The sequence below is a fragment of the Panthera onca genome, chromosome B1 (assembly GCF_046562875.1).
Source record: "Panthera onca isolate mPanOnc1 chromosome B1, mPanOnc1 haplotype 2, whole genome shotgun sequence".
Taxonomy (NCBI): Eukaryota; Metazoa; Chordata; class Mammalia; order Carnivora; family Felidae; genus Panthera; species Panthera onca.
The window spans coordinates 44,233,824-44,253,907 of record NC_138342.1 but is presented as its reverse complement, the minus strand read 5'-3'; the positions used below and the strand labels follow the sequence as shown (position 1 = coordinate 44,253,907).

Sequence of the window (20,084 nt, the reverse complement as noted above, 5' to 3'; positions counted from 1 at the left end):
GTTATCAAGGCACTCATTAAATTATAACTGATTTTAAAATACGTATCCTTTGAAGTTAACCAATGGTTATATATCACCACTGTCCTACTTTTGTGCAAAATTTTAGGGTACTTTTTGTTTACTTCATGATCTGCATTAAAGGAGAAAGGCCAAAAATCTAGCTAATTTTTAAAGATTGCTTTTGAAATTTCTTAAAATATGCAAGTGGCTTTTTACTGCATATAATTTGCTTTTTTAATTTTAAAATTCAGTTAAATAATTTATTTTATTTCCTGGGCCCAAGAAGTAGATGATTAGTAGGGAAGTGGGAAAATGAAAGAGTTCAACCATTAGAAAGTGGCTTGAAATAAGCCAGACTAAGATTTTAAATTTAAGAAGATATCATATTCTAGGACAGAATACTGAAATAGCAGTTAAAGGATCTTAATCCAGTCTTGCTCTGCTTGTTTTGTTCTTAGGAAATAATAGCAGTGGCTAGCAATTGTTGAGTGTTTGTACATGCTGCATATTTTACATGTATTCTCTCATTTAATTCTTAAAACAACTTTAAAGATAGATGCTAGTATAGTCCTCATTTTATATATAAGGAAGCTGAGGCTTAGGGAAGTTCAGTTACTTGCTCAGAGTTATAGCTATCACGTGGTAGAACTGGGATTGATTCTAATTCCCATTCTCTCAAAGCCCAAGCTCGTAATCCACTATATTGTGATACAGAAGGTCATTCAGGGGCACAAAGGAGTTTGGAGTGCATTGCTGAGTATGAGTAGGGTGGAGGGGGTAGGGATGGTGGGAGATAAGGTTAGAAAAGTAAGCAGTCTAAAAATGAAATTTATTTCTTCATTGTTTCTCCATGCTAAAGAATTTAAACTTTATCGAAACAGAATGAGAAGTTATGAAGGTTTTTAAGCACAGAAGTCATAATCATACTTGAGTATTAGAGAGTATTTGTGACCAGAATAGAGGATGAGTTAATAGGGAGACTGGTCTGGAGAGAAGCTATGGTGATAATGTGAGCCAGTGATGGCAAGTCTAGGGTCTAAGACCCTGAAGATGGATGAGATCAAACAGATTTTTTTTTTTTTTTTTAACTTAGAAGGTGAAATTGAAAGGATTTAGTATCAACCACTTAGGTGGAAAAAGGTGAAAACGAGAGTATGTTGTGACTATCAGATTTCTAGACTGATGGCACAGCACAGGTATGCCTCCAGTGTTGAGATGCAAAATTGTGGGAGATGAGGAGTCAGGCAGTTCATTTTAGGACATAATGAGTTTGCGATGCATGGGGACATCCAGACAGAAAATACAGAGCTATAATTCAAGACAGAGATCTGAATTTAGAATGAGGGTTTATAGGCATGTGAGTAAATAGAGAAACATACTGAGTGAGAAATACTCCCCTAGAAGTCTGCATATGTTTATTGCCACATTCTTTGGTACCAGAAAATTAAAATGTGATAAAAACATTTCAGGGAGAGGCGGCTGGGTGGCTCAGTTGGTTAAGTGTCCATCTCTTGATTTCGGTTCAGGTCATGATCTCACAGTTCATGGGATCAAGCTCTGCATCAGACTCTATGCTGACAGCACAGAGTCTGCTTGGGACTCTCTCTCTCCCTCTCTGCCCCTTCCCTACTTGCTCGCTCTCAATAAACTCAAAAAAATTGTTTAGGGAAAAATTATCTAATAATGACTTTTTTTTCTTCAAATTTTTATTTAAATTGTTAGTTAACCATACAGTGCAGTATTGATTTCAGGAGTAGAATTCAGTGATTCATCACTTATAAACAGCTCCCAGTGCTCATCACACGTGCTCTCCTTAATGCCCATCACCCATTTAGCCCATCCCTCCCACCCACCCACCTCCCCTCCAGCAACCCTGTTTGTTCTCTGTATTTAAGAGTCTCTTATGTTTTTTTCCCCTCTCTTTTTCTCCCTCCCCTGTGTTCATGTTTTGTTTCTTAAATTCCACCTATGAGTGAAATCATATGGTATTTGTCTTTCTGTGACTTATTTGCTTAGCATAATAACGCTTTAGCTCCATCCATGTCATTACAAATGGCAAGATATCCTTCCTTTTGATGGCCAGATACTATTCCATGGTGTGTGTGTGTGTATGTGTATGTGTATGTGTATACACCACCTCTTCTTTAGCCATTCGTTTGGGCTCTTTCCATAGTTTGGCTATTGTTGATAATTCTAATAATGACTTTTATGGCTAACAATATTTAAAATTCTTCTAAGGACACAATAGTATTTCTAAATTCTAATTATTAATTTACTTGTAGGAAATGTGCACTGTTGAAGAACCTAATGAAGAGTTTACATCCAGACATAGTTTAGAATGGAAGTTCCTATTTCTAGATCACAGGTAATTTCATTTTTAAATCCCATAAAAAGCTAATTGTCATATGATTCTTGAAATTAATTGGTTTCAAGGATACACTTAATCAGATGTTCAAATCCATTATCCATTTTTCAAAAAGTAAAGATTTCCCCCCAAACTGATTTCTAGTTGAGGTATTTCTTATTCTGGAAAAAGTTATAATTATCGATTGTTTTATATGTGATATAGGGCACCACCTATAATAGGATATTTGCCATTTGAAGTTCTGGGAACATCAGGCTATGATTACTATCATGTGGATGACCTAGAAAACTTGGCAAAATGCCATGAGCACTGTAAGTAGATTTTAATATTTCTGGTGATAATAACTGCTTTTAGTCTAATAAATAACTATTGTATTAATAGAAGATGGTAAAATGCAGACTTGTAAACATTTTTGTATTTTTGAAAAATATTGGAAGATTTCACTTTATAACCCAATCCAATAGGAATCCTAGATCAAATTTAAATTAAGCTTGTTCCTGTTTTACATATTTCAATCTATAATAGTAAGTACAGGTTTATAATATGGCATCTAATAAGCCTTGTTTTTGAAGTGTTTAAATTCTACATCTAGAGTAAAATTGGGATGGTATGTCAAAATATTAGAACACTGTTTCATATATTTTTATTTCAGGCATATAAGTCTGCCTAGGAATTAGGTACACATTTAAAGAAACTTTTAGAAAGCCCATAGTGAGTGCTTAATGTTTCCTGCCATTATGCTTATTAGCAGCAGGGACATTAACATCTTGTTGTACCTGGCTGGCACTATTCTAAACAGTTTATGTACATTATCTCCATTATTCATCAACACAGTTCTAGAAAGTAGATATTGTTATTGTCTCCATGAGTAAATTGAGACACAGGAAGGCTAAATAATTTACAATCCCACAATTCACTGGTGGCAGAGAAAGGTTTAGAGTCTAGACCTACTACCTCTTTACCACATGCTACTCTGTGTTTCAGAAGTTTGTTTTAATGCTAAGTTTTATTTGCTTCTCTGATTCTCCTCCCCAAATCCTACCTCTTGGAGTGTCCTCTATAGCTTAATTAGATATTTAACATTCTTTCATGATGTCTTAGGCTGGTCTAGTAGGCCTCTATATGAAAATAAGGCATGTTATATAACAAAATCAACTAAATGGGAGATTTCAGAATAAAGTAATTTCAGCACAAAAAACCCATTATGCACTCCAAGTGATAGGGGCACTAGGCTCTATGATGTATTGAAAAGATCTGGCACTTCTACTGACTAGCTGGGTAATTTTGGACAAACAATTTAAAATTTGTAGACCTCAGGGGCGTCTGAGTGGCTCAGTCGGTCAAGTGTCCGACTTCGGCTCAGGTCATGATCTCGCGGTTTGTGGCTTTGAACCCCGCGTCGGGCTCTGTGCTGACAGCTTGGAGCCTGGAGCCTGCTTCAGACTCTGTGTCTCCCTCTCTCTCTCTGACCCTCCCCTGCTTGTGCTCTGTCACTGTCAAAAATAAGTAAATCTAAAAAAAAAATTTTTTTTTAATTTGTAGACCTCAGTTTCCTCATGGAGAGAGAAAGAGAGATTGATTCCTGATTGGCATTTCCTGAAGTTTGTTTCACTGAATGCTGATCCCTTAAAAATAGATTTTATGGTCAAGGAAGACTGGGAAGCACTTCATAATCAATCCCTACTACCTCCCCATCCCCAGAATCATGACATAAATTAGCATACTAGAAGTTTTGAAAAGAAAGACTAAATAAAACTATTTAACAACATTCCCCAAATTAACCACGAAATTCTTTTTTTGCTTAATATCTGTTAAAAAGCTTCAGAACTTACAACCTACAAAGAATATTTTGGGAAATACTGTTGTCAGTTACTTGAAACAATTAAGTTATTCTGATTTTGGTTAAAGTTTTGAATTAAGTGCTTCAAAGATGCTGTACCTGCCAGGGTACCTGTACCTGTGGGAAAAAACTCAGATGTGATCACTTATTGCTCTTCAGTCTCTGTTGGTGGGAGAAAGTCAATATGTGAACACTTTATTTTTAAATATTTGGAAATTTACTGTGAAAAGTATCTGAGATCAGTAGTAACTGACTCTAAGTGGGCACTATGGAAGATATGTTAATTGCTTGGGACATTAAGCTATCCCTGTAGAATAACATTTTCTTACAACTGATATTTATGTTACTGAAAAGCCATTGAATTGTGAATGTAGATTTAAATGTAAATGCTAGGTTTGGCTAAAAACCAGGTTCATAACTAATGATAATGAGTCAATAAATATATTTTTCTTTTCTTCTTAGTAATGCAGTACGGGAAAGGCAAATCATGTTATTATAGATTCCTCACCAAGGGACAACAGTGGATTTGGCTTCAGACTCATTATTATATCACTTATCATCAGTGGAATTCTAGGCCAGAATTTATTGTTTGTACTCACACCGTAGTAAGGTAATAATTCTTTTATAGAACTTATGAATTATAGAAACACTGATAGTGATGTTGGCAATGAAACTTTCAGGCATGACTTGTTAAGAGCTACAGTGATCTTTTTCCTAATTTCTGATACGTGTTTTTGTTAAAATTTTATTAAATTTACTTACAAGCATTAATTTTATTAAATTTACTTACTGGCATTATGTAGAAATAGAATACAGGTATATATGCATATGTAATTCTTAACATAAGTGTTACAATTTAAAGCAGAAATTTTAACTATCTTTTTTATACCAAAGTCAATCATGTAAAAGGAACACCGGAGTAGATAAGCATATTTTTCCTTTTTTTAATTCTTCTCAAGTACTGTGTAGTTAGAGATCATTTACAGTAGCATATAAAACTTCTGAGATAACTAGATTAAGATAGAAAACTATAGATGTGTTCTAGGATTGTGTAGTGCATAGCAAATAGGCTGGAATCCGTGGTGAACAAGTAAGACCCGTAACAGTCAGTGCACTTCTGCAGTATTGTAAATGAGTGATTAAGAACTAAATTCTATTTTTTTCCATTTGTAGTTATGCAGAAGTTAGGGCTGAAAGACGACGAGAACTTGGCATTGAAGAGTCTCTTCCTGAGACAGCTGCTGACAAAGTATGTATCTTACAGTTTAAAAAAAATTATTTCTTCCTAATGAAAGGCAAGACTCAATAATTTATAGGAAAATTATTTTTCAAATATTTCATTTTCTCACTTGTGACAGAATTATATTTTACTTTTTCTTTTAATTTTTAACATTTTAAAACCTTATATACTTCTAAAAAACATTTGAAGGGCCTCCTATTTAGTGAGAGACATGTATGATTTCACATTTAAATTACCATTTACTAATTGCCTGCAATGTGCAAGGCTCTGTCCAGGTTCTTTATATGAATTTTCAAGTGTCCCTTATTCCTCAGACATCCTTATCTCTTAGGTGATATTCCCTTCTTGAAAATGTTGAAACTGAGGTTTTAGGGGGTTTTGGGGGAAGCCTCCCCTAAAGACATATGACTGGAAGTTATAGTCAGAATTTGAATTCTGGTTTTTCTTTTCTTTATGTCAGGTATACTAGTTACCTATTGCTATGTAATAAAAGTTAATGATGTAAAATAATACACATTTATTATCTCATAGTTTCTGTGGGTCAGAGATCTAGGCACGGTTTAGATGGGCCCTCTGCTTATAATTGGTCATTTGGCTGCAATCAAGGTGTCAGCCCAGGGTTTTCTCACAACGCTATAATCAACCTGTCAGTTGGGGCCACAGTCATCTCAAGGTTCAGCTGGGGCAGAATCTGTTTTCTGGCTCACTCAGTGGTTGTTGGAAGGATGTGGTTCCTCATGGGCGGTTGGACTGAGTGCCTTGGTTTGCTGGCTAATGGCCCGAGACCACCTTTAGTTCGTTTCTAGGTAGCCATTTTATCAAAGGAAGCATGTAAGAGATCCAGGGACAGGGAACGACCGCAAGATGAGAGTCTTCTGTAACCTAATCACAGAAGTAATATCCCATCATTTTTGTCTATTCTATTAATTAGAAGTAAATCATTAGGTTCAGCCTGTACTAAAGGGGAGGGATTATACAAGGTGGTGAATACCAGGAGACAGGAATCAATGTGAGCTATGTCAGAAGTTCCCTACAACAGTTGTTTTTGACCTGTAGAAAATAGTGGAATGAAAAGAATCAAGAATAAAAAGTGAGTTAAATAAGCAGCATGCCAGGGTTGATATGGGGAATATTATTCAGTTTTCAACAAACCTTATTAAGTACTTTCCATGTGCCAGAAAGTACTAGATAGGGGTCTAGATGCTCAGAATACAGCAGTGAATAACCCGGACAAGTTTTCTGCAATCATGGATCCCATGTGAAAGAGTTTTTTCAAAGAGGCTTTGTATGCTTAGAAGAAAAAGATCCAGTATATTTTATAAAACATATTTTCTGAGAAAAGTGCTTAAATCTAGGGTACCTTGAATTTATTGAAACTAAAAATAATACAGAGATTGTTCCTCCTTGCTTCTTTTTCTCTCATGCCAGTGTCCAATCCTAGTAAATTCAACTAGCCCTGCTTCCAAGTATACTTCACATATGTGTACTTTCCTACTGTATTTACTCTTAACCACCACAGTCCTCCTGGAGTTAGGGAAGAGGTCCACTTGACATAGATTTTTGAGAAACTTTAATGTGTAGATAGGTTTTAAGGTCATGAATCCAAATATCACCAGGTGAATGAATGGCGACACACACACACACACACACACACACACACACACACACTCACCCACCCACCCCAAGGGCTAAGCACTGGGGCATTCCATCATTAAGATATGAAAGAAACAAGGAAGAATCAGTCACAGAGGAGACTGAAGGGAAATATCCAGTCAGGTATGAATAAAACCGAGAAACTGAGTTTTCCTAGAAGCCAAGAAAAAGTGTGTCCATGAGGAGTGAACAGTCGGCTTTGTCAGATTCACCTTAAATAGGTTAAATTAGGTGAGCACTGAGAAGTGTGCACTGAGTTTAACAACAAGTATTCATTGATCAATAAGAAAAGATTGGGTGGAAAGCAATATGAGTGAAAGCCTGATTAGAGTGGGCTTAAAAGAGAAATTCCTAGGACAGGGTAATTAGAGACAGTGAGTAGGGAAGGTTTTCCTACAAAAAGGAGAGGAGTGGAAGAGTATTAGGAAGAAATAGGCTTAAAAGAAGCTTTTGATGTTTAAGGTGGGAGAAATAATAGCATGTTCGTGTACTGGTAAGAATGGTCTGATGGAGAGAGAATTACTGCTAGAGATAGAGAAAAAAATGCTAGAGCAAAGTTCTTGAGCAGGGGGGAGAAGATGGGATCCAGGCCACAAGTAGACAGATTGGGCTTAGTGGAAAGATCATTTAATGATAGAGAGGTTTAGTAGACTGTGATCTTTAGGTCAAATCTCATTCTCTGCCTGGTTTGATAACACTCACAAGCTAAAAATATGGTTTCCACATGTTTCTCAGTGATTGAAAAAAAAAAATCAAAAGAAGAATGGTGTTTGTGACACATGAAAATTATATCATCAAATTCCACAGCTACACTCAATTGTGTATATATTGCCTATGTTTGCTTTTTTTTAATTAAAATTTTTTAATGTTTATTTTTTAGAGAGAGTGTGAGTGGCAGAGAGGCAGAGAGAGAGGGAGATACAGGATGCGAAGCAGGCTTCAGGTTCCCAGCTGTCAGCGCAGAGCCGACACAGGGCCCAAACCATGAGATCATAACTTGAGCCGAAGTCAGATGCTTAACCGACTGAGTCACCCAGGCGCCCCTAATTTTTTTTTTTAATGTTAGTTTATTTTTGAGAGAGAGAGTGCGCGAGCAAGCATGAGCGGGGAGGGGCAGAGAGAGAGGGAGATACAGAATCTGAAGCAGGCTCCAGGCTCTACACTGTCATTACAGAGCTCAGCACGGGGCTTGAACTCAGCAACCATGACATCATGACCTGAGCTGAAGTCGGACGCTTAACCGACTGAGCCACCCAGGAGCCCTGCCTATGGTTGCTTTTGTGCTGCAACAGCAAGTTGAGTAGTTGCAGCAGAAACTACGTGGCCCCCAAAGCCTATAATATTGACTCTCTGGCCCTCACAGAGAGCATTTGCTGACCCCTAATCTGTAGTGACATAAAGAAAGGCAGAGTATATGAGGACAGATGCTGTTAGTTAGGTTGATACGATAATAGGAGCTTATAGCAATGTCCAACAGTGAAACAGGAAGCAGAATAACCAGCTAAGAGTGAGGTTAGGAGAAGAGTTGTTTGAAGTTTGAAAAGAGCCGAGCAAGTGTTAAGTTGTTTTCTAGGAGGGGCGCCTGGGTGGCTCAGCCGGTTAAACATCCAACTTCGGCTTCATGATCTCAACGTTCATGAGTTCGAGCCCCACGTCAGGCTATGTGCTGACAGCGCAGAGCCTGGAGCCTGCTTTGGATTCTGTCTCCCTCTCTCTATCTATTCCTCCTCTACTTTTGCGTGCTGTCTTTCTCTCTCACCCTCTCTCAAAAATAAATAAACATTAAAAAAATTTTTTAATTGTTTTCTAGGAGAGTAGGAGAGTGAGCAGATGTGGAATAGATTAAAAATTGGATTTAAACAGCATTGGGATTTTTCCAGGGGAGTGTGGTGAAGGGAGATAGGAGCAAGAGAGTTGATGATAACCTGTAAGGGTGTGGGTATGATGATTAACCATGAATTTATAAACTTGGTAAAGAGGGGAGAGAAGATACAAAATGAGAGAGTGTGAAAATGTGGTAGAATCAATGTATTTTATGTTCCACTAAAGGATTATTGGAGCTGGCATACTAAAGAGAATAAGAAATAGTGGTCATACAGGAGGATCTTTGAAATTGAGGTTATGGAAAGTTTATTCTTTTTTTTAAAAAATACTTATGAGGTGCCTGGGTGGCTCAGTCGGATAAGCATCCAGCTTCGGCTCAGGTCATGATCTCACGGTTTGTGAGTTCAAGCCCCGCATTGGGCTCTGTGTTGACAGCTCAGAGCCTGGGGCCTGCTTTGAATTCTCTCTCTCTCTCTCTCTCTCTCTCTCTCTCTCTGTCTCTGTCTCTCTCTCTCTCTCTCAAGAATAAATAAACATTAAAAAAAATTTTTTTTAATATTTTGAGAGATAATGCATGCAAGGGGTGGGGGAGGGGAGAGGGATAGAGAGAGAGAGAGAGAGGGAGGGAGGGGGGGAAGGAGGGAAGAAGGGAATCCCAAGCAGGCTCCATACTGCAAGCCCGCAGGAGCTTGATCCCAGGAACTGTGAGATCGTGACCTGAGTGGAAATCAAGAGTCAGATGCTTAACCGACTGAGCCACCCAGGAGCCCTATAAGGTTAATCTTATTGGTAATGATAAGGTCTAAGATATGATCGTAAGAATGAGTGACTGAGGACAGGTGGAAATGAAGATCTTTGTGGGAGAAGACATCAAGGAAGAGCGAAAACATGATGATGAACGTGTGAATTGATACTGATGTTGATAACCGTGGATTTAAGAATAAGTTGATGGTAGACTTAGCCAGGAGCAGAAATTTTAATACAGGTACTTAGTGAGGAGTGACCATAAGGGTCAGTAGATAACTGTACCAATGAGAGATAGTCATATAATGATAATATGAGATTCTGGCTGTGAGTTTTGGAAAAGGAGGAAAGGGGAAAATTGTGGAAAGAGGAGGAGGAGGACTTCTCTACCCCTCCAGAGCAGCGATCTGAAGGTTGTGAAAGAGAAAATAGCCACCACTTAAAAGTCCTGCAAGGAAGTGGTGTTTTCTATAGACAGCTAGCTTTTAGTTAGAGCAAGCCAAGCAAATGGATGTTCAAAGATGAGGTTGAGAATACAGGAGATTTTGATATGGTGGGTAATATTCCATTGTATGTATACAACACATTTTGTTTATCCATTCATCTAGCAATGGACACTTGGGTTGCATCCATCTTTTGGCTATTGTGAATCATGCTGCTATGAACATGGGTGTACAAATACCTGTTTGAGTCACTCTGTTCAATTTTTTTGAGTATATACCTAGAAATGGAACTACTGGATCATGTAGTAATTATTTAATTTTCTGAGGAACCGTCATACTGTTTCCTGTAGTAGCTTCACTATTTTAGATTTTCACCAGCAGTGTACAAAGGTTCCAATTTATCCTCGTCAACACTGGTGATTTTCTGTTTTGTTTTTGTTTTAAATAATAGTCCTCATGGGTGTGAAGTGGTATCTCATGGCTTTAATTTACATTTCCCTAATGATTAGTGACATTGAGCAACTTTTCTTTTTATTTTTTTTTATTTTTATTTAAAAAAAAATTTTTTTTTTTTTAACATTTATTTATTTTTGAGACAGAGAGAGACAGAGCATGAACAGGGGAGGGTCAGAGAAAGAGGGAGACACAGAATCTGAAACAGGCCCCAGGCTCTGAGCTGTCAGCACAGAGCCCGACGCGGGGCTCGAACCCACAGACCGCCAGATCATGACCTGAGCCGAAGTCGGATGCTTAACCGACTGAGCCACCCAGGCGCCCCGCAACTTTTCTTTTTAATTATTTTGAAAGAGGGAGAGAGTGCATGCATAAGTGGGGGAGGGACAGAGAGAGAGGGAGAGTGAAAGCTGGGCAGAGCCCGACATGGGGCTCAATCTTAGGAACTGAGATGGTGACCTGAGCTGAAATCAAGAGTCAGATGCTTAGCCAACTGAGCCATCAGGTGCCCTGGGCATTTTTTCAGTGTGTTCACTGGCCATTTGTGTATCTTCTTTGGAGAAATATATATGTAAGACCTATGTTTTTTAATTGGATTGTTTGGGGGGATGTTTGCTATTCAGTTGTAGGATTCTTTTATATTTTCTGGGTGTTAATTCCTTATCAGATACAGGTTTGTGAATGTTTTCTCCCCTTCCATGGGCTGCCTTTCCACTGTGTTTGTAGTGTCCTTTGATGCACTTTTGTTGCTTGTGCTTGTTGTCACATCCAAGAAGTCGTTACCCAGTCCACTGTCATAAAGGTTTTCTCCTTTTTTTCTAAAAGTTTTATAGTTTTAGCTCTTATGTTTAGGTCTTTGATTCATGACAGTTAATTTTTGTGTATGGTAGAAATTAACAAAGAGTTTAATCATTCTGTTGCATCTGTTTCTATAAATAAAGAATGAAGTAAAAAATTTCTGACTGTAGAACAGAAATTTTTATTTCTTTACCTAATATTGCAGAGGTAAATATTACACAGGTACCTTTGCCTTGTTGTGGGTGAAAACTGATTTGGAGAAGGAAAAGTAGCCAGTTATATTGCTAACTTTGGATAACTGAACTACCAGAAAACATTTATTTTACTGTCTCCTTAGAGCCAAGATTCTGGGTCCGATAATCGTATAAACACAGTCAGTCTCAAAGAAGCCTTGGAAAGGTTTGATCACAGCCCAACTCCTTCTGCTTCCTCCCGGAGTTCAAGAAAATCATCTCACACAGCAGTCTCAGACCCTTCCTGTGAGTACGCTAGCTTGAAAGCAGACTTTCTTTCAAGAGAGTGCTTCTAAATTGTTATTCGTGTCAGCATTTTTCATCAAATGCTACTTTAGTATTATTTTTACATGAAAAAGTTTACTGTAGTATTGTTTGTTAAAAAGCTAGAAACACTCTAATTCAAGTATAATTAACATGTTATATTAGCTTCAGGTGTTCAGTATAATGTTTTAACAATTCTATACATTATTTAGTGCTCATCATAGTAAGTATACTCTTAATCCCCTTTGCCAATTTAAGAAACAAAAGAAATGAATAAAGAAAAAGGCAAACAAAAAACCAGACTCTTAAATATAGAGAACAGACTGGTTGGTTTCCAGAGGGAAGGCAGGAAGGAATATGGGTAAAATGCTACTTAAAAATGATTAGTTTTACATTTCTGAACTCTGTTAACTTTTCCAGTGAGCAAGAGGCACACTGCTCACATTTAACAAAGAATTATTTATAAAATAGCCTGTAAAATATTTAGGTAGTAGTGTTGGTATTGTTATGTTGCTTTTAATCATCCCTCAAAAAATAAAGCAAAACTGTTTATTCCTTTTTTACTGGTAGAACCTGTCAGTGTTCTTTAAGTTTGCTTTTTGAGAGTTTTTTTTAGTTCTTGTTTTAAATGAAGACTTGCATAGTTATCATTGAATTAGTAACCTTTTTCTTTTTGTTTAAAGAGTTAAGCCCTTTCATTTCCTAGGGTATTAAAACTATATATTATAAGGAAAAGGAGGTTGTTGGAACCACTTAACACCATGGGTAGAACATTAAAGAGGTTAAACATAGAATTTCTGAAACCTTAGGAAAAAAAATTTCTCCTTTGTAGCTGTTTTTCTCATTTTATAAAAGAGAAATTATACTTTTATGCTTTTAATGGAGGGAGGTACAAAATGCAAATCAGTGTAAATCAGTACATACTCATTAACATAGTGATGAATGTAAATTAGGAATGCATTGCTAAACCTCAAAAACTACAGTTTCTTGCAACCTAAAGTAAACCTTTAGTTTACTGCAGTAAGAATACTTAAAATGAGATCTACCTTCTTAAATGTTTAACCATACGATACACTATTGTTGACTATAAGTACAATGTAGTGCAGACCTCTAGAGCTTATTCATTGTAGTAAATGGAGATGTTATTGATTAGTAACTCCATATTTTCTTCAATGCCCCCAGCCCTTGGCAAGCACCATTCTAGTCTTTGATTCAGTGAATTTGCTTATTTTAGATACCTCATATGATAGAGTCATGCAGTACTTGTTTTTACATCATTGGCTTATTTCACTTAGCATAACATCCTCAAGATTCACCCGTGTTGTATATCTTGAAATTTTCCATTCTTTTTTAAGGTTGAATAGTATTCCATTGTATGTATATTACCACATTCTGTTTTTTCCATTCACCTGTCAGACATTTAGATTGTTTCCACATCTTGGCTATTGTGAATGGTGCTGCAGTGAGCATAGGAGTGCAAATATCTCTTTGAGATTCTGATTTCAATTCTTTTGGATAAATACCCAGAGGTGGAATTGCTGGATCACATTTGGTAGTTCTATTTTTAATTTTTGGAGAAACCTCCATTACTGTTTTCCACAGTGGCTGCAGCATTTCACATCCCCACCAATTTTAAGTGTACAAGGGTTCTAATTTCTCCACATTCTGGGCAGCACTTTTTTTTTCTTTTTTTGATAATAGCCATCTTACCAGGTATGAAGTGGTATCTCACTGTGGTTTTGATTTGCATTTTCCTGACGAGTGATGTTAACCATTTTTTCATATGCTGGTTGGCCATTTGTAGATCTTCCTTGGAGAAATGTCCATATTCAAGTCCTTAAGCCATTTTGTATTGAGTTATTAGGTTTCTTACTATTGAGTTATAGGAGTAGTAACCATTTTTAAATTCAAAGTTTTCCTGTCTCAAATATTTATTTTGTCCTTAAGAAAAAAGTAATTCAAATGAGCCATCTTATTGTCATAGACTTCACTTTAATTAAATAATTTAGAAAAATAACTTAAAGATCATTTTTATTCACTGAAATCCATTTTGAGATTAATCTTTGGAAATTTTATTTTATAAAGTACTAACACTGTTTTGTTTTTGTTGACTGACATCAGCAACACCAACAAAGATCCCAACAGATACTAGCACTCCTCCCAGACCGCATTTACCAGCTCATGAAAAGATGGCACCAAGGAGGTCATCATTTAGTAGTCAGGTAACTCTTCAGTATTCTTCTGAATACAGAGTTATTAAAAGGGAAAAAAATCATCCAAATCCTTAAAATTCATTAATTTGTTACCCCTTTCTATAAAGACCAACACAGCTGTTGATAAATAACACTCGAGATCTTTCCTTTTTGTGAAGTAGTTCTTAAACATATGCTCTTGATTATTTTACAGGTAAAACATTAGATATTTATTTTAATTAATAGAAGTTAATCGGGGCACCTGGGTGGTTCAGTTATTTGAGTGTCCAACTCTTGATTTTGGCTCAGCTTGTGATCTCACGGTTGGTGAGATCGAGCCCCTCTGTGCTGTCAACACAGATCCTGCTTGGGATTCTCTCTCTCTTTCTTCTTCCCACCAAAGTTAAATAAAAAATAAGAAAAATTAATAATTTAGAGCCATTTTATATTTAATTTCTAATACCAGTCACTTTCAGTTCTGTCTTTTAACTTTTACTGAGAGCCCATGCAAGGTAATGTGGCAGATGCCTTACAAGATACAAGGATAAATAGGGAATAGACATGTCCAGTGTAGAGGGGGAAACATGCATGCCTGCACTCAGCTAAAAATGCATGAGGCAAAGTGTAATTCAGTTATAAAGATACCATTTCTGGTGAAATGGTATTTCTGGTGAAACTACTTCTGGATGGGTATAATTGTCACTCATTATTTTTTATTTTGCTCCTAGTCCATAAATTCCCAGTCTGTTGGTCAGTCATTAACACAACCAGTGATGTCTCAAGCTACAAATTTACCAATTCCACAAGGCATGTCCCAGGTATTTTTTGTTTGTTTGTTTGTTTGTTTGTTTGTTTGAAACAGTTGAGTATTTTAAAACGATAAATGGTTTTTAAGGTAATAGAGATTTTTAAAAATACATACTTTTAGTGCAGTGAATCTCATGTGTGGCCATTTATAATGTCTGGGGGATATTTTTGATTGTCAGTGATTATTGGGTACCACTGGCCCTTCATAGACAAGGACCAGGGATGCTATTTGTCTTGAAAGATGCATGACAGGGGCGCCTGGGTGGCTCAGTCGGTTAAGCGTCCGACTTCGGCTCAGGTCATGATCTCGCAGTCTGTGGGTTCAGGCCCTGCGTCGGGCTCTGTGCTGACTGCTCACAGAGCCTGGAGCCTGTTTCGGATTCTGTGTCTCCCTCTCTCTCTGACCCTCCCCCGTTCATGCTCTGTCTCTCTCTGTCTCAAAAATAAATAAACGTTAAAAAAAAAAAATAAAAAAAAAAAAAGATGCATGACAGTTTTGTACAACAAAGAATTATCCTGCCTAATATGCTATAATACTCCACTGAGAGACACTACAGATAGAAATAGAAGGATATTAAAGATGAAATATAGCTGTTCATTTTGTTCTTCCTATGGATAGTGGAAGAATCAAGTAATTTTATTCATATATTCATTCATACACAGGGCATTTATTGAGTTCTTGAGATATTGCAGGTGCTCGCAATATTAATACATGTACTGTAAGATTTTATTACATCTAGAAGGAATGACAGATAACTACAGTGCAATATTGTATAGTCTGTGCCCAAGGTATATAGGCTGATATGTGAGCACATTAGATAGACCCCTAATGCAGCCTGAGGAAGTGAATGAAAACTTTCTGGAAGAATTGTTGCTTGGGCTCAGTCCTGAAGGAGACCTACATACAGAAATTAGCAAGGAGACAAAAGAATAGGTATTTATAAAATTGACACTAAATTACTTTTGATTAGAAATTCCTAACTTGTAATTTATGACTCTCTATTCATTCAGTGCTTCAAACACATTAAAAATACTAGGTAGTGGTAAAAATAATCCAAACTGTTTTGTTTGGTGTTAAATATACCTTGACTTAACAGTATTTCAAATAATGATAGTTAAGAATAGGTAAAAAACATTTTTCTGAAAATACCTTTATCTTACATGGTTTTTATCTAAATTATACTATATATAATTTTAGCCATTATATGACACCTGTACAAGTATATTGACAATGTTGTAAATTATCTAAACACCATAACCTTGACTTCCTGTAACATGATTATATAAGGTGCTTAAATATTATCTGTAGTTGCAGTAGTTTTCATCATCGAGTCCTCAATGCTTTTTATTCTGAAGGTTAACAGATTTTTTACGTAAATATTTAGGCATACTTTCAATATTATTAGTTCACTAATCTCAAGATACTGGATGACTATTTCTTAACATTTTAAAGGGATATTTTCATGAAATTTAGTAATACCTGCTATGTCAAAAATGTTCATAACTATCCAGACCTCATATTTTGTTGAGTGATAAAGCCACTTTGCCTCTTAGTTCTGAGATTTTTTTTTCCTGTTATTCTGCCTTCTGTTAATATCTTATTTGCATTTAATAGAAATCCTTTAAGTAATGTCAATGTAAAGTTTATTCAAAGGTATAAATAACTTTTGTTAGGATAAAATATATTTGTATGACATAAATACAACATTTTGAATAATATTTTTAAGAGGCAGAGCTCAAGTACAAATTTGTAATGTTTTCTCATACCTAGTGTAATCTAATGTAAGATATGATTATTGTCAACTTTAGAAGTCTGAGTTGTATACTTTTTGAAAAGTAGTATTCAGTATCAGTACAAACTTTTGAAGATAAAGAAAAAAAGCTTTTGGGAGAGCATTTCTCACTTTTAGATGCAGTTCACTATGGGAGGCTATTTTAAGATTAAGGCACATTTCCAATAAATTGAAATTCTTTTTGGTATACTATATCCTGTGCTAAATATTCATAGAAAGAGTTAAATGAGCCTGTATAGACTTAAGTGATGAATCGCTAAGTGTGGCTAAATGTCAAGCAGTAGTAAATAAAAGCTGCTTATGACTCAAGTAAAACATAGTGAAATAAGATTGAAACTCCTGGAAGTAGAATAACTGTGTTTTCTTTCATGTCTGCACTTATTCATTCATAATTGCTTAGTCTTTAAAAGCCTACATTTTGTACTTGTCTGAGAACAGCTTCAGTTGAAAATGTGAGGGGCACCTGGGTGGCTCAGTTGGTTAAGTGTCCGATTTCAGGTCAGGTCATAATCTTGTGGTTTGTGAGTTTGAGCCCTGCGTCAGGCTCTGTGCTGACAGCTTGGAGCCTGGAGCCTGCTTTCAGATTCTGTGTTTCACTCTCTCTCTGCCCCTCCCCTGCTCACACTCTGTGTCTGTCTCAAAAATAAAGAAACATTTAAAAAAAATTTTTGAGAAAAAGGAAATAGTAAAAATATGGTTAGTTATCTGTTTAGATTTTTATAACCTTCAAGTGTGTACAAAGAGGACATTGTAGGGATGACAGAATTTGATATGAGTAACTCTAAGAACCGGCTACTTTTTCATTTGTTAAATGGTAGAGATTAAGAAACTTGTTCTAGGAAATGGTAGAGCCACAATATGATCTCTGGTCTTCTAATGCCAGTGTATACTCATAATCAGTCAAGATCTGGTCAGCAGTCAGAAGCCATACCGGAAATTTGAATAGGGCTAATATAAAAAAATATATTAACTGGTAACAGGGAATTCTAAAGAATACAGGCATAATGGATGTAGGGGGCAGCCACTAACTGCAAGTGAAAAGGAGAGTACAGTATGCAAAGAAGGAACAACTTGGAAAACTCTCCCAACCTCCTAAACTTCTTCCTCCAGGCTAGGTTGAAACTCAGTTCCCATTGGGGTTGGTGTGGCTGTAGCCACTGGATGAGAGGGAGGTTCACTGAGGTGCCAGAGACCAGGGCTGGAGGGCAGGAAGCCACCTGCTGGGGTACCAGCAAAATTTGTTGGGGAGCTTCCCATAAGGATGCCAGTGGGACTTGCTGGAAAGCCACCTCCCTTTGCAGTATCCCTCTAGCTCCATCTACTGACATGACTAAGTTTGTGTCCACTGACAAAGGAAGATGTTTATAAGGTCCAGCTCCACTAGCACAAAGCTAAGCAAAGGTGGGTGAATTAGGAGCCAAGAGGCAATACGTTAGTAATTGGTATAACATTTTTAACTCATGATATATACTGCTTATTTTTCACATTGCACAATTATGAAGAATAAGTGATTCTAAAATATGTTACACTTTTTCCAAACATGGGACTTCAGTTTCAGTTTTCAGCTCAGTTAGGAGCCATGCAGCATCTAAAAGACCAGTTAGAGCAACGGACACGGATGATAGAGGCAAACATTCATCGGCAACAAGAAGAACTAAGAAAAATTCAAGAACAACTTCAAATGGTCCATGGTCAAGGGCTGCAGGTAAGTTATTGTATTTGAATACAACAAAGCATGCTATTCACATTTTGGTTTCTTAATAAAATTGACTTTTCTTACTTAAAAATGAGATGCAAGAAATACATTTCATCAATTTGGTTCAGTAAATACTCATTGGTTACCTACTCAATATGATTGAATTTATAGTCTGATTCATTCCTAAGAATATTTCCATCAACATCCTTGTTTCTCCAGATTAGATTCATCTTGTATAGTCTTTATTTTTAGTAAGCTTATACCCATAATATGAAAATAATATTTTATATAGACTTTTAGGTACATGTTGGTACAGAATTTAGAAATCAATCATCAGTCATTGTTTTAGTGAAATATCAGTAGGTATGATTCAAATTAGTCTTATTTGGTCAATCTACTGACCCACTAAAGTTACATCTGTCAGACTAGTATTTTGGAGAAGGGAAACTTTAAGTGAAAACTACTTCTGTCTCATGCCATAAATTATAAATGATAGGTGATGAAGAACCAGCAGTCCACAGGCCCTTTTTTTTTTTTTTTTCAATATAATTTATTGTCAAATTGGCTAATATACAGGGTGTAAAGTGTGCTCTTCGTTTTTGGGGTAGATTCCCATGGTTCATCGCTTACATATAACACCCAGTGCTTCTCCCAACAAGTGCCCTCCTCAATGCCCTTTACCCATTTTCCCCTCTCCCCCACCGTCCATCAACCCTCAGATTGTTCTCTGTATTTGTTTCCTATGGTTTGCCTTCTTCCCTTTCTTTTTGTAACTTTTTCCCCCCTTCCCTTCCCCCATGGTCTTCTGTTAAGTTTCTCAAGATCCACATATGAGTGAAAACATGATATCTTTCTCTGACTGACTTATTTCACTCAGCATATACCTTCCATTCTATCCATGTTGCTGCAAATGGCATGATTTCATTCTTTCTCATTGTCAAGTAGTATTCCATTGTACATATAAACCACATCTTCTATATCCATTCATCAGTTGATGGACATTTAGGCTTTTTCCATAATTTGGCTATTGTTGAAAGCACTGCTATAAACGTTGGGGTACACGTGCCCCTGTGAATCAGCATTCCTATGTCTTTTGAATAAATTCCTAGTAGTGCTATTGCTGGGTTGTAGGATAGGAACCTCCACACTGTTTTCCAGTTTGCATTCCCACCAACAGTGCACGAGGATTCCCTTTTCTCCACATCCTTGCCAGTATCTGTAGTTTCCTGAGTTGTTGATTTTAGCCACTCTGACTGGTGTGAGGTGGTATCTCAGTGTGGTTTTGGTTTGTAGTGCCCTGATGATGAGTGATGTTGAGCATCTTTTCATATGTCTGGTGGCCATCTGGATGTCTTCTTTGGAAAAATGTCTATTCATGTCTTCTGCCCATTTCATCACTGGTTTATTTGTTTTTCGGGTGTGGAGTTTAGTAAGTTTTTTGGTAGATTTTGGGTATTAACCCTTTATCCAATACATCATTTGCAAATATCTTTCCCCATTCTGTCGGTTGCCTTTTAGTTTTGTTGATTGTTTCCTTTGAAGTGCAGAAGCTTTTTATCTCGATGAAGTCTCAATAGTTCATTTTTGCTTTTATTTCCCTTGCCTCTGGAGACTTATTGAACAAAAAGTTGCGGCTGAGGTCAAAGAGATTGTTGCCTGCTTTCTCCTCTAAGGTTTTGATGGTTTCCTGTCTCACATTGAGGTCTTTCATCCATTTTGAATTTATTTTTGTGTATTCT

General features: G+C 36.7%; 1 protein-coding gene across 7 annotated transcripts in view; it reads left to right on the top strand.

Annotated features, from left to right (window-relative positions):
- The window catches only part of CLOCK (clock circadian regulator), a 127,425-nt gene that overhangs the window by 85,054 nt on the left and 22,287 nt on the right, over positions 1 to 20,084 (top strand). For all 7 annotated transcript variants that reach the window (XM_060654978.3, XM_060654984.3, XM_078446109.2 and 4 more), the window contains 8 exons: positions 2,283 to 2,365; positions 2,570 to 2,676; positions 4,668 to 4,815; positions 5,379 to 5,454; positions 11,698 to 11,839; positions 13,979 to 14,079; positions 14,778 to 14,867; positions 18,202 to 18,354. In XM_060654978.3, the coding sequence (XP_060510961.1) occupies positions 2,283 to 2,365; positions 2,570 to 2,676; positions 4,668 to 4,815; positions 5,379 to 5,454; positions 11,698 to 11,839; positions 13,979 to 14,079; positions 14,778 to 14,867; positions 18,202 to 18,354 (900 nt within the window). The remainder of the gene's footprint in view (positions 1 to 2,282; positions 2,366 to 2,569; positions 2,677 to 4,667; positions 4,816 to 5,378; positions 5,455 to 11,697; positions 11,840 to 13,978; positions 14,080 to 14,777; positions 14,868 to 18,201; positions 18,355 to 20,084) is intronic.